At 52.2% G+C, this 13,882-nt stretch overlaps 5 protein-coding genes across 5 annotated transcripts; 2 read left to right on the top strand and 3 right to left on the bottom strand.

The window, feature by feature from the left end:
• Positions 1-986: 986 nt before the first annotated feature.
• On the bottom strand, positions 987-4,126 carry POX_a01643 (uncharacterized protein; the record flags this gene model as incomplete). The annotated part of the gene is made up of 3 exons (XM_050110569.1): positions 987-2,662; positions 2,731-3,740; positions 3,804-4,126. The coding sequence occupies 3 exons, from the start codon at positions 4,124-4,126 to the stop codon at positions 987-989; spliced, it is 3,009 nt and encodes a 1,002-aa protein (XP_049974337.1).
• Positions 4,127-5,531: 1,405 nt separating this feature from the next.
• POX_a01644 (Developmental regulatory protein wetA) lies at positions 5,532-7,085 on the bottom strand (the record flags this gene model as incomplete). Its single annotated transcript, XM_050110570.1, has 1 exon — positions 5,532-7,085. The coding sequence occupies one exon, from the start codon at positions 7,083-7,085 to the stop codon at positions 5,532-5,534; it is 1,554 nt and encodes a 517-aa protein (XP_049974338.1).
• Positions 7,086-10,052: 2,967 nt separating this feature from the next.
• Positions 10,053-11,009, top strand: POX_a01645 (uncharacterized protein; the record flags this gene model as incomplete). Its single annotated transcript, XM_050110571.1, has 2 exons — positions 10,053-10,100; positions 10,326-11,009. 2 exons carry the CDS (start codon positions 10,053-10,055, stop codon positions 11,007-11,009), a joined length of 732 nt encoding a protein of 243 aa, XP_049974339.1.
• Positions 11,010-11,220: 211 nt separating this feature from the next.
• On the top strand, positions 11,221-12,360 carry POX_a01646 (uncharacterized protein; the record flags this gene model as incomplete). Its single annotated transcript, XM_050110572.1, has 1 exon — positions 11,221-12,360. The coding sequence occupies one exon, from the start codon at positions 11,221-11,223 to the stop codon at positions 12,358-12,360; it is 1,140 nt and encodes a 379-aa protein (XP_049974340.1).
• A 717-nt stretch (positions 12,361-13,077) lies between these two features.
• POX_a01647 (uncharacterized protein) lies at positions 13,078-13,882 on the bottom strand (the record flags this gene model as incomplete). The annotated part of the gene is made up of 3 exons (XM_050110573.1): positions 13,078-13,487; positions 13,576-13,755; positions 13,816-13,882. The coding sequence occupies 3 exons, from the start codon at positions 13,880-13,882 to the stop codon at positions 13,078-13,080; spliced, it is 657 nt and encodes a 218-aa protein (XP_049974341.1).

Consider the following 13,882-nt stretch of genomic DNA (forward strand, 5'->3'; position numbering starts at 1 on the left):
GATGAATCTGTTCTTCTTGCCTGTGCGTCTTTTTCTTTCCTTTCTTTTTTTCCGTCCCCCCCTCTTTTTTTATATTCGTAGATTCGTGATCTGCCACTGCCTTCCAACCTCCATGCAGGCTTGAGCTTTTCTCTCAATACAGATTCAACATTTTACCAAGCGCCAGCTCATCCTCTTTTATTGGTGGATCGTTTATACGATTACTGCAAAATATCGTCCGGTTCCCAGGATCGCTTCGATCTTGCAGAAAACGCATGCGGTATTATCTATATCTATGCGATGGTCCTGGAAAGTCGACTATACCTGCATATACTCGATATCTATAGATCTTCTTGCAATGCCCCCTCGAACTACAGGATCTTTGCCCTGCATCAGATCGTTCCGTAGGAGTCGAAAAGAGGGGACATAATCGGTGACGGTATACATTGACCGATCATTTGCTTTCTCGCTCTCTCTTTGTGTGTGTGCCGTGAGTGCGATCGTCGATCGAGCTGGATCGTTCGTCGATGAGAGGGATAGAAATATCTGGTAGATGGATTTCTTTTGGAATCAAGATGGGAGAGCTGATCATCTAGGTAAATGGCTGTACTAGGGTCGTTCGTCGTCCGCGGTACCCGTCCAAGGGCCTCAGCTATTCCCAGCTACAACCTACTACATAGGTAACTGGACTGCGACAGAATTCACTTTACCCTAAAAACACTAAGTATTCAGCAGATTTTGGCGCCACCAAGGCCTTTCAAAACGTTTCTTGATCTATTCTAAGAAGGCATAAAAAAAGCAAAAAAAAAAAAAAAACAAACCAAGAGCAAAATCAACCAGCACAAATAATCATCAATTCATGCTGGACCAATCATAAACCGTTAGCAAGGTAAACACTGAAATGAAAGCGAAAAGAGAAAGAAGCCCCTCCAACTAAATCTGAGCCCTCTCAGCATTTCAAGAAAGGTGTCAAATCAGGAGAGAGTATCATGAAATAAAAAACAGGCTTAAATGTAAACCATCTTCTCTGCAAGTGTCGGAGCAAGTGTAGTGACATTGTCTCCAGGCGCAGGAGGTCGGGGGTTGTTTCGTAGGACAGCCATCTCCCAGTAGTAAGCACGAACGTACTTGCGAGCACGATCGGCAAACCGATCAGACAGGAAGGCGGGCGTGCTGTAGCTGATGGAGCGAGTGCAGCGACCCATCATGTAGCAGATGTTGTGGGTCAATTCCTGGACAGCGTCTGTGGCACTGCTGCCGCCGAGGTGTTGCCTTCTAACCGTGGCGTTGGTGAAGATCTCGTCGTGGACGACCACATACCGAGCGGAACGAGCCGAGCCTTGCAGTGGAGCCTGAGCCTGGAGGAAGAACTCCCAGTAGATAGGGCGAGTGATGCCACGATCGACCACGGTGCCATTGGGACAGTTCGACGTGCGATCCAGATCTCCCGCTTTGGTAGCGAAGAATCGAGTGTTGTGGCGCTTTCCTCCGACAATGATGGAGATCCTGGGGGTCGAGGAAGCACCGTAAATAGCCCGACAGGCCTCCCGAACCTGTTGTAGCTCACTCGTCACTACCATCTCGTATTGCCCTTCACTGACGCCGTCCCGATAAATCAGAATGTTCTCGGGAAGACTTCCATTGTCTGTTCTCCAGCGGCGGAGACGTCCAAGCAGCATCGACTTGAGGTGCTGAACTTCCTCCACGCGGGCCTCCTGAATCTTGACCTCGCCAGGCCATTGACCCAGCAATGGATTGGTGCTTGCGACAATGGAGGCAATGCTGGGGAAAGTTTCGGGGTCGGTGGCGGACGGGTGAGTGACATCGAGACCGACAATCATGGTCTTACCAGAGGCGATCAGGGAAGAGGCTGGCATTTCAAGAACTTGGTTGACACCTCCCAGGCGAAGATTGACCTTCATGGCATTGTTGGCGTAGTACTGGGCACTGCCTTCTGTCTTTTGGAACTTGGTGGTCATGCAGCAATGAGTGGAGATGCCCTCAACGGTCTCGCTGCGCCATTTGATGTAGTCAAAGACCCTCTCGACACCCGAAGGCATGAGAATGACAGCAAAGGTGATCCGTCGCTTCTTCAGCATGTCAAACATCTCATTGACTTGGTTGATTTGCGTCAAGGGCTCCTTTTTCAGGTTGATGAATAGAGGGGGCAAGATCACGCCCTTCATATCCATTCCGAGCTCATTCATCTTGTCCTGAAAGGCCATGAAACAGTTCGCCAGGCTCTGGTCTTGACGCGACTCTTTATGGAACACCACGGCCGCGTACCCATTGACAGAAATGTACCGAGAGAATTGCTTCCTGATCAAATTCCAAGAGCCGCCCTTGGGCGTGTCCCTGCCAGAACGATATTTCAAGACTGGCGCGGGCAAAACCCGAGCTGCCACGACCGCCATTTTGGAACCGACCTGGAATTCGAATGGCACAGTCCGTCTATCGGTGACTCCGGTGATTTCCAGTCCGTCCCCGATGATCGAGTCATAATTCTCGGGGGGTTTCCGACAGCTGAACTTGATGATGTTCTGCCGTTGCGCGCTGCTCAACTCTCCCCGGAAAACTCGACCAGGGGGGACAGTGAGGACATCCATTGGCAGATAAACAGGCTTTTGCTTGTTGCCGACGTTCACCACGGGCTTGTCGCCATGCTTGAGTTCCATACGGTATTCTGTAAAAGGTTGATTAGTATGCATTCAACGCCGCTGGGCACAAGAAGCTCTAAACCTGGAAACGTACCTAGTCTGAAATATTCCTCAACCGACATGTATCTTTTGTGAGTGTTATGGTAAAATTGCACATTATTAGGGCACGACCCAAGCTGCTTGATTCTCGGTGGATGAGCTTCCTTGGCTCCGTCACCGGGTTCTGCAAGGCCCCAGATCGTTTTTCGCCGAGGGACCGCCCCATTTGGCGTCTTGTCAGTGAGATGGCTGCACTCGACTTGCAGCATTTTCAGATACCGGTGGAAAAGGTGACGGTCTTGCCCGTGATGACTGGAAAAGGCCAAGCACAATTCCCACAGTGGACCGGGACGATAGAAGGCACTGTGATTGACGCTCAAATTGAGGTAGATACGGCCGGCACCGAGTCGCACACTCGCATAGTACCCACGAAGACAAATCAAGCCCGCCGTCAGATCAACCGATTCTTGACGATCATCGACCCAGTAGAAGCGGTTGTTGTTCCCCTTTCCCAGGGTGACGATGCCCGAGTCCGTGGCTGGGTTGGTAGCCATCATGATGTTGAGAAGTCGAACAACGATGGCCTCATTTTCGACAAAGGAGCGCCCCGCTGGTTCGCGAAGATCCTCTACGAAACTGTCCATGTTGATTATGCCGTTACTCTGCAGAGTCACGCTGAATTCTGCCTCGCTGTTCCCGTCCTGGATGTGGATGTTCAACGGACCTGCAGGTGCAATATCCCTGATGGTCACCAACTCATTCGCATAGTCGGTAGCAGGGGCCGCCTGAGCAATCCTTCCAACGGCCAAAATTCTAGCCCAGATTGCAGGAAGTTGTCGCTTGTGTCTGGGCGCCGGCTCGATCTTGGCAATCCAAGAATAGATTTTCATCTCAGGTTTGATAGACATGGCGAAATAGTTGGCACGCAGTAGAATCTCTCGACCTATGCTGCCGTAGCCAGGCCGCAAAGCCAACCTGCCCCGTTCCTTTGGGGCTTCTCCCATGCATTCATCCTCATAGGCCCAAGACTTGACATCCAGCGTGGCTTCACCTTGGAGCATTTTCCTGTTTCAGTTTATTAGACTTCTGCACGTCATCAAGGAACCCATGAGAATGTGTATCACTTACCACGAACTAGAACTGCCGCCGCCGCCTTTACCACCACCGCCACCACCACCGCCACCACCACTACCACCACCACGACCACCACCACCAGAACGTCCACCACGGTTGCCATGGTCATCACGGCGTGGTGTACCTCCTGACTGACCGAACTGACCACTTTGACCAGACTGACCAGACTGACCACCTCCACCTGCACTACCAGCAGCAGGACGGCCACCACCACCACCACCTCCTCCACGACCACCACCTCGACCACCACCGGATCCACGGCCACCTCCACCTCCCCGTCCACCGCGGCCAGAACCACCCCGATTGGCGCCTGACATCTTGAACTAGATGCTTCGATTCAGGCAAGTGGGATTGATTGCAACGGACAAAGCGAGAAGACGAATCGACAAATCCGTCGAGTTGAGTTGAGAGAAGGCTTGAGAAGACAGAGGTGAAGCTGATTGAAAACCTTCAACTGACGTAACCGAATCCAAAGTCGTCACTGGGGCCGCTGAAGCCACAGAAGCAAATGATGCAAAGAGCCTCGTTGAATCTTGCGCGTGAGGCTCAGAGTCGAAACCGAAGTGAGACGTCGCAGCCTTGTAAAGGCAATTGAGACTGGAGTGCGAAGAAGCTCGAGGAGGGCGTTGAAGAAGGAAAGCTGAAAGCGACCTGGAACTTGGTATTTATTTGTCTGCAGCAGCTGTTAGCGTTTGTGTTCAGGTTCTAGAAGCGCGTAGATAGTCAACAAACAACGAAGGGCCAGAGACTTGTAGAAAGGGATAAATTGTTTGCCCCGGAAAGGTGATTGTTTGCTAACGCGGTGGAAACATAGAGAACCAGGTGATCGATCAGGTATGTTTGCCTTAGCTTCACGTGTATAGCAGGCGAAGCGAAGAGAGGAACTTCCAAGCTAGCAAGTTAGGCAGGGAAGGCCCTGGGGAGCTCTTGCATGTGATTGAAGAGAGTAAGATGAGAGACAAGGCGTGAGATGTAAAGGCGAAAGTGCACGGTGATTTGATCGAATGGAAGTGTGTGGTATTGAATCGATAGTTTACGTACCTTGATAAGGCCCAAGACAGCCACACCAGAAGATCTGTAAAATTGAAATCTTTTTATATCAAGGCCGAGTTTGATCTTGATATCTGAATGATGAAGGGAGGAAGAAGGAAGGAGGTGAAAAAATAGCCTTTATAGTCTAGCTGAGCTAGAAATTTTTGGAATAGACGTGCTTCCGTATAGATATTCTGGGATATCTGGATATTGCTAGAATGCTGGCAGCGGCAGATCGCTGAAAAACCTAATGCCCTCGTTGTTGCGAGCACTTTTGCACGGTAACAATGAGCCGGGTTCGGATTCGTCTTACTTGGCAGACCGCAACTGAGAGTAAGGCGGGACTGTGATACATACCTAGAGAAATCAAACGATTTTCAAATTTGCGATGCCTACATGAGAGTGCGGACCTTGATATGCGACATGTATAGTATCATTTGTGTCTAGACATTATGTAATAAGAATCTATCGAACCTTTTGGAGGGAGTATCAAACAAGGCTCCAGACAGAGCATAGCAGAAAAAAAAGAAAGAAGAAAAGCAGTCAAACCAAACACCAGAATCCGGCCCATAAGACCCCCAAGTCCCCCAATGATATCAAGACGCCAAATGAATGATAAGCTGGCTGAAGCGGACACGAAGTAATACAAATCAAGAACACAAAACAAATATTATGAAGTGACTGGCGGTGTCAATAAAAGACGGCTTCCAAAGCCTCAACATTTCCGCCAGCATTGCGAACGGCACGTAGAGCAGCCTCACTCATCTTGCGACGACGTTCTCGGGCCTCTTGCTCTCGTCGAGCCTTGGTCTTGGAGCTCCCTGAGGGTGCAACGCCAGTAAGAATCTTCTTGCTATCATGGGCTGTGAAGTTGACAAAGGACACGTTGACCGACTTATTTGCCCCACGAGGACTAGTAGAGCTCTTGACGGGCTTGGGCGTGGTTGTGCTCTGACCTGAAAGCTTTCTGCTGTGCTTGCGGCTGTGGGCGCCTTTGGCGCTGCTGCTGGAATCCTTGGGAGATCCACTGGTAGGAGACTGGGATGGAGAGCGGGAGATGTTGTGAGCCGGAGTGGCAGAATAGGGGGCCATGTATTTCTGGCCGCTCATTGGGAGCAACGAAGGCTCGGTCGACATATCAAAGGAGGGATCCATTTGGATCATCAGCCCCCCTTGCATCATGTCTGGCTGGTTGTGAGTGGTGGGCAAAGGGCGCTGGGGCGCCGGTGATGAGACCACAGGGTGGTAGTTGGTCGTTTGTTGAGAGACTCGGGCCGGCATGGGAGACCACCATTGGGCTTCTTGGCTCTGCAAATCGGGCGTAAACGACAGAGACGCAGTGAGAGAGTCGGAGTAGCATGAAGAAAGCGAGTGAGGATCAGAGGAGTGGGAGGTGGAGAAGATGTCGTCTACAGACGAAGGACTGGAGTTGGTCAAGGCCGACGAGCCCGAGTGGTTCATATACTGTTGCGAGTGACGAGCGAGGGCCTCGGCAGAAGGAGATGGCATAGGAATTGTGGGTGATGGCTGAAAGAGGTGGGCATCATACTGCGCGGCCATCTCTGCGGAGGTTCGTGGATGCTGTACCGACGCGTTGTCCCCGAGATGTCCCTGCTGCAAGAGCACATCGGAAGGAGGGGGAGACAGAGGCAGACGGTCATCCGAGCCGGTGAGAGTGAAGTTCTGAATCCGTTGGGCCCAAGCCTCAGGGTAAGACATTCTTCCCTTGGAGATGGTTGATTGCATCAAGCTGGGAGAGAAACTTTGCTTGCGCAGCAAGGCTCGACGCTCATTCGGGTTCCGATGGCGAATGGACTTGGGTGTAAGGAGCGCGCTCTTTGTCGCTTTGCGCTGAGGAGTCACTGGAGGGGTCGATGGAGAGACAGCAATGGTGGCACGGTGAGCTAGTGTCGGCCGGGCTGGGGTCTCGTAAGTTGTCGTTGAAGCTTGTTCAGAAATGGCAGAGGGTTGAATGGTGTCTGAAAAAGCAAATTGATCCGCAATACAGCTGTCGTCCTGCAGGGACCAGTCTTGAGGCCAAGGTTGCGGTGATGGAGGATGGCGCTTCGAAGTGGAGACAGTGGGGGAGAGATCGCCACAGTCGCTCGACAGAGCATCGAGCGGGAAAAATTGGTCCCAACTGCTGGTAAGCACGGGATCTTTACAATCGGGTGCAGAGGTGTCCAGATTGACGTATTGGTGGAAAATGTCATTGAACGAGTGGTCGAACGGTTGGGCGAACATCTTTGCGGCTTGGGAACTTCCGTTTGCGGCCGCAAGTACAAGTTGAGAGGAGTGGTCGAGAGCGACGGATGATTGGCAACCACGCAAGAGGAGGATGCGAGAAACTGGCAACCAATGAGGCTCACGCTGATTTCAATGGGACGAACTATGCAGTGACGAGTCGGCCACGGTAAGAGGGCGCAAATCCAGTCCAAGCGGAGATCCCCGGAGATCGACCGGCCTGTCCGATAAGACTCGAATCGAGTACTTCTGTGCAGAGGCGGGCAGTCGCTGGCTGATTCCAAAGAGTGCAAAGGGTGCAAATAGATTGGACAAGTGCAAACCAGGCGTTTGGATGGTTGAGGTTGTTTGGCTTCTTGTCAATTGATGAAAACACTGCTGAGTATGCAAAAAGGGCAAAGCAAACAAACAGCTCGAGGCGAGTATTTGAAGGTCCTGCAGACTATCCCCAGCCTTGGGCTTTCTGCACACATTCCAGAGCGCCGGCCCAGAAGGACCAGGAATGTCGAAGTTCGTGAATCGCCCGGTTGGTGAGATCCTGAGTGGACAGACTCCACTATCACGGTCAGAAGAATGACAGGAGACTCCCTCAACTTTGTTAAACCAATCAATCGATCTGCACGACCAGATCGACCGCTGAAGCTCTCCAGATAGGTGAGATAGGGCCCACCCCCAGAGAGATATCCGTCCTGACAGCCACCCGGAGGAATGCAGCGAGCTCTCTCTCCGGGCCGCACTAGGCTAGCAGCAGGGCCTGGGAATAAGTCACCGTGGCGGGGGATACACCGCAGAGCCTCAGAGGCATGTTACTTCCACGATATCTGCAAATCCCTGAGTTGGACAGCGCTCCTATGGTGGCATACACAAGGAACTTGCCGAGCCGCTCAGGAGCAACCTCACGCGTATCAGCGTTACGTCGGTGGGTCGGTGACCGTCAAAGTCCCCTTCTGCTCCTGTCGCCGTCTGGCTCTCTCCCTCGGGCCTTTTGAAGTGTAGGCGTCATGACCCTAGTCGTCTGCTCATCCATGGCCCCCCATCGTTGACTGACTCAGGTCATTGAGCGGGTTCTCTGTCTGTGCTGAAGCCTTTCCTCCTCCTTTCCCCTCATTGCCCCTCTCCACCACGAACCTGAGCCAGTCCCATCTATGCAAATTCTTTTCTCCTCCTCGCAAGGACCGTGATAATGACGGGTCCTTTTTCCGAGAACATCTCGTATTGCGACGCAGCAGTGGCTTCTGTCCTGGGATCCGGACTCTGTCCCTAGACCATCGCCTCACAAAGATCTGGAATGTGGGTCGAGGATCTCCAAAGGCTGGGCGGAATGTAACTCCCGCCCAAGCAATGCCGTAGATGAAGCTTGAGCGAGTCAAAGGAGCTTTGAGTCCATCGAGACCACTGATTCCTGCTAAGTATAGCAACAAGTGGAGGAGGAAGATGAGGAAGAAGAAGCAAGAGAAAAAGAAACGTCGGACCTGCAGGAGATCTTCATGGGAAACTGCTGTGGTTGGCTTTTCAGATCAAGCTTGATTCTATTCTTATCACCCTGCCGTGGCATACGATCGTGGCTGAAGCCCGGGACTTTCGAGTCCATTGTCTCATGCGGTGCTTTTCCACCAAGACGATTCTTTGTTGGGGTCTCCTCCCTCCCTTGCAATGGTCGGGGAGCTCCCCCCAAAGTCGGAAGCCAAGGGCAACTTCGAGGACTGTGGCTCAGGCGCCTCTTGGCCCTGCCAGCCTCTTCGAATGGAACCTGGTCTTCTTTGTCGCAATCGACCAGCACTGGCCAATGGAAGGGATCAGCTTTCAGGAACACAGACGAGTTTGCAGGTTCTCTGATCACCGTTCAGGTGATCACACCACTAAACTTCTTAGCACTGCAGTCAATCGCACCAACAAATCGCATTTTGCGATTTGGACGCATCATGTACCATCACTGGGTGGAAAATAGTGGCAGTCTGCTCATGCATGCAAGGACTCCAGGGACCTGATGCGACTAGCTTGTCTGCAGTTGCGCCGATCTGTGGATCGGGAGGAAAGCACATGAGATCACATGTTGAGAGGCAGCCACCTCGAAGTGAAGCAGACGCCTTGTTTTGCGCGAACGCGGAAGAGTCTGACTTCCCCAGAGTTACCAAGCGGACGCCGAGCTGCTTCAAGAGGAGAGCTATCTGCCAGACTGGTTTTTGTTTACACACACCTCCTTAGAACCAGATCAAAGAATCCATGGATTGCACCCGGAAGGGGTTCGCTCAAATCCAACGCAATAGGTTCCTTCTCAAAGTGGGAGAGAAAACATTCTCACCTTGTCCGACAGACTTGCTGCGCCAGGGTGCCCCCCCAAAAAACAACAACAAAGGACATGCATATGAAAGTGCGCCACACGAATTGGACCAGATTGTTTCTTGCAATGGTCGGGAGACATAGACGTCACGCATTATCAGGCATCACCAAGCATCACCAGGCACCATCAGGCATACACAGGCATAGCGGGCCACCCACATCCATCCATGGCCCGCATCATCCGCCGATTGCCGCCTTATAACCTCGGACTGGATTAAATGAGATTTGAAAACACGAGGGCTGGATTTCGAACCTGTCGCCAAATCTGTAGCACATTGAACACCAAGACAACAAGTGAATAATCTCAGTGTCCTTTGGTGTTCTTTGGTGTCCTTCCTCATTCACTGTAGGAAGGCCGTCGTTTTGTCATCTCCGACTGAGCGAGCGTGATGTCTAGTTCACGATCAAATGATGATGGCGCAGCCGATCGGCCCAATCGGTCCCATTCTGCCCGCTCCAATTAGGCTGACTCAGAATGACGAGTGAACAGCATCATGAATCAGCAGCCCCCCCTAGCACGGGTCGTAGTCCTTTAGCAATTTGCCAGTTCGGACTCCGAAGTCACTTGACTTTCCCAAGGCAGAAGGATCGAAGGTTTCAATCCAATATTTTCCTTAGTCACTTGTCATGAGGATCCGATGGTGGGATAGGAGTTCATTGAGAACAGTGAAGTCAGTACACCGGCCAGTCCGACGAAAATCAGGGTCAAGCTGCATCCTGCATCGGCAGAACCATCTGGTATCTGCTAGGGTAGACTGATCGATTACCATCGTCCGGTTGTCTCTGTAGCCCCTTTCTCATCAGCTGTAATCAAATCTCACAATCACCATAAATTCAACTGCGGCTACAGTCCACGATCATGTCCATTTTAAATTGAACTACCAAGTCACCAAGTGGTAGGGTTCCGGTTGCTTCACTCTTGTCAGGCTGACTGTCCAGTTGCCGTGGATTCCGCGGGTGATTTTTGCGGGTGACTCAATTCCTTTTCTTCCCCTCCCGAAAGAGGCGAATCCCCCGCGCACTGTGGGTTCACCGGGTTTGCATCTTCTCTCTTCTCACGGGCGCCCGGAATCTTTCGTGCCTTCTCGCAATCTCTCCACTGTCACACAATTTATTGACAGTTTAGCTTCATCCATTCCTCTTCCCACCCGGCTCACACGGCCGTCTCTTTCCGGGTGTCTTTTCCAGTCTCCTTGGAGCGCCTTGGATGTTTGGGTGTCGCCCCTCTCGTCAATCCACCTGACATTCCTGCGCCGCTTGCATCGCGTCGCGACACCACCTCTCTTCCTCTCACACTCTCCCCACACCACCCACTTCCTCTTCGCGAACTATACACACACTGCGCAGTTCGTCGAACAAAACTTGAAGCACTTGATCCTCACCCAGCGAATCCACACGGGGATACGCTCTCTTCTGTCATCCCTTGAACCGAATCGACTGAAATCTCATCGGACGAACGATTACCATCTCCAAAGAGGAAAGACCTCGACCAAACCATATCATCAACATTCGACCTTGAAAATCTACAACATGAACTCGCTTTACACTCTTGCCTGGGGCTGCTCCCCCGTCAAGTTCCCCTAAGTGCTCACACGATTGCCGTGTGCCTCACCATGGACTCTTCTCCGTGCATTCGAGGCCTTCCTCGCATCTCTTCTCTTTTCCCTCACCACTAAAATCCACAAATTTGTCTTGCTCGTGCGACTCACCTACTGAGGAGCAACAAACCCAAAATCCTAACTCATCACCCCCACTGTGGCACCTCACTTGTGCCTCAATTTCACCAGTGCCCAAGATGGCTACCCCCCACGCCACACACCGAGAATCGTGGGATTCCCTCTCCTCCACCTTCGCCCAACTGGAAGTGTCATTCTCTCAGGACAGCTGCTACGGCTCCGACGAAGTCTCTGTCACGTCGAACAACCCTACCCCCTTGCAATCCAGCGTCCAAACCTTCATTGAGAAGCGCTCGCCCACCTTGCACCCCTTCTTGAAATCAATCCTGAAGAACTCTACCTCCGATGCCCATGATGCATCTGACGACTCCGAGTCTGAATCAGGCTATGGATCGGATGATCTTGAATTTGAGTACGACGCGCTCTCTGAGGATTCTGACGAGGAGGATGAGGATGAGGATGACGACATGTCCGACTTCTCCGTCTGGGAGGAGACTTCGGAAGTTCCCGAAACGCGCGAAGACCGCACAGACACCTTCGACGATGACTTTATTGCCTTTGAACCTTCTGTCCGTTTCGCTGCCGACATCGAGTACATCGATAGTTCTGACGCTGTCGACGATGATGAGGCCGCGGAGCCTCAGATGACGTGCCATGAAATGATGATGCTGGCCCTCCAGTCGGGCTCACTGAACTCCTCGTTGCAATCGGAAGATCAGGGCGAGGACGAGGCTGATCAGGGTCCCTGTGAGCCTGAATTCACCCGCAGCTCGGCCACCCATCCGGAGGACTTTACTCGGGATGCAGTGGACGTGGACCGCCAACTCTTCATTGCGTACATGAACGGGATCCACGGCATCGCCGACGCCAAATACAAGTCCTACATTCAAATGCAGGCCGACAACATCCGACTCGGCCACGAAACCGAGTCGATGCACCCCGATGACGCCCACTGCATGTACCTGGATTCGATCCAAAGCCACGTCAATGGCGTTTTCCCCAATCTTCTGTCGACGGCTGAAATGGATGACCTGGTCGATCTCCGCAAGCAGAATATTGCTGCCGTACAGGCAAAGCCCGCGTCGGCCACCCTTCCACCAACCCATCACCGGCTCCTGCTGGACAAGGTCGAGCACTTGCTCGAACATCGTCTTGCCCGTGGCCGGATTGACGTTTTGCCGGACGAGATGAGTTTCCTCGCCGGTGGGATCATACAGGCTCTTGATACCCAAACCTCTCACGACATCATGAAGCGTTGAATCGAATTTCAAAAACACACCGAACATCTGTCTTGCTGATGCATCTCGCAATTCTAGTGAAGATGGCCTCGGTCTGGATGAGGCCGGGGGACAATTGTAAAAGTTAACACTTGTGTGACGGATGGAGGAACATTTTACGGTTCATTGCTGGCAATCAACCATCTCGGGGCCATCCTGCATTCCTGTCTGTATTTCGGTTCAGAAAATATCTACCCACCCATTCAAAATGATCCTTATCTGCCTGGTGAACTGTAGAGACAAGACACTGTACATTCTTGCCGGCCCCGCCGCCGGGAGTAGAGAATAGTCTGGGTATGCTCAGTGTACATTTGAAATCTGCAAATAATAATCTCCGAGACGGCCTCGGCGGCCCCCCCCCCCCCCCCCCCGATGACTCGGTTTCTTGTGCCTGACAGTAGGAGACAAATTCATGATCACAAGGCAGAGGACATGGGCATCATGCAATGGTCATACCATAGCAGGATGATGCCTCGTTGCCCTGTTTGCGCGCAAAGGCCGGGCCGCATTCAAGGAAGTCTACATTTCCCGCCAGTGTCCGACATATGGTTTCGAATCTGGCTCTGGAACGCTGCGAAATCAGGCGTGTGTAGTGACACGCATCCTAGACACATCGTTGAAAAAGCTTTCCCACTTTCTCAAGTTGTACGTCTCCGCTCGCTTTGATTATCTTGGTCGCGGACCGCTGGAGAATATCGATCATCGCTTTGACGTGGGAGTCCATGACTCAGGCTGCCAGGTATCTCCCGGATTGCCCGCGTTCGCCTTGGCCCACGGGTCCTCCTTCACGGGGGCTGACTTCTCAACTTCCGGTCGGGGTTGGGTTGTTGTTGTTGTCGTCGTCGTCGGGGTAGACGACGCCGAGAATGGCGCGCTGTTGGCCGGATTGGCCTCGGGGATATCCGTCGGCGTTCTGATGGGTCCTGTGGGTAACTGAGTACTCTGGGGTGGTGACTTTGGTTTATCGAGGAAGGATGGCTTGCTAGCCCAGCGCTCATCTGCCAGACGAGCGAGGTGCTTGATCTGTGTCTGACGGACCAGATCTTGCTGTTGTTCTTCGAGACTGGGCGGGTGTTGACGGACGTATCGGAGCCACTGATGCCATTGCGCTGAGGCGAAGGGAAAGAAAGAAATTTAATCAGGATCAAGTCATCCAAGCTAGACAAAGAGAATTAATCGAGAAAGAATCAAACTCACGCGTCACTTGAACATCTCCAAAATGAGTCTTTGGATCGAATTTCACAATCCGTCGAAATCGATTGGCATTGGCGACGTCTTTAAATTCCCAGAATGTGTTCCCTGCGAGATCCTGGCCTAGATGGTGATCGTACATGAGAAACACGTTCGTCAAATTTGTTCGAATTACGTACAGAACCTCTGCATGACGTCTGTACTATGATGGAACGAAGGAAGACCCAGGGCGCCGAGGAAACTCACCAACAAGGAACGATCGCCGCCACGGCAGCCGGAGACTCTTCCACTTGAACCAGAGACTGTTGACCAT

This window comes from Penicillium oxalicum, chromosome I (assembly GCF_001723175.1).
Source record: "Penicillium oxalicum strain HP7-1 chromosome I, whole genome shotgun sequence".
Lineage (NCBI taxonomy): Eukaryota > Fungi > Ascomycota > Eurotiomycetes > Eurotiales > Aspergillaceae > Penicillium > Penicillium oxalicum.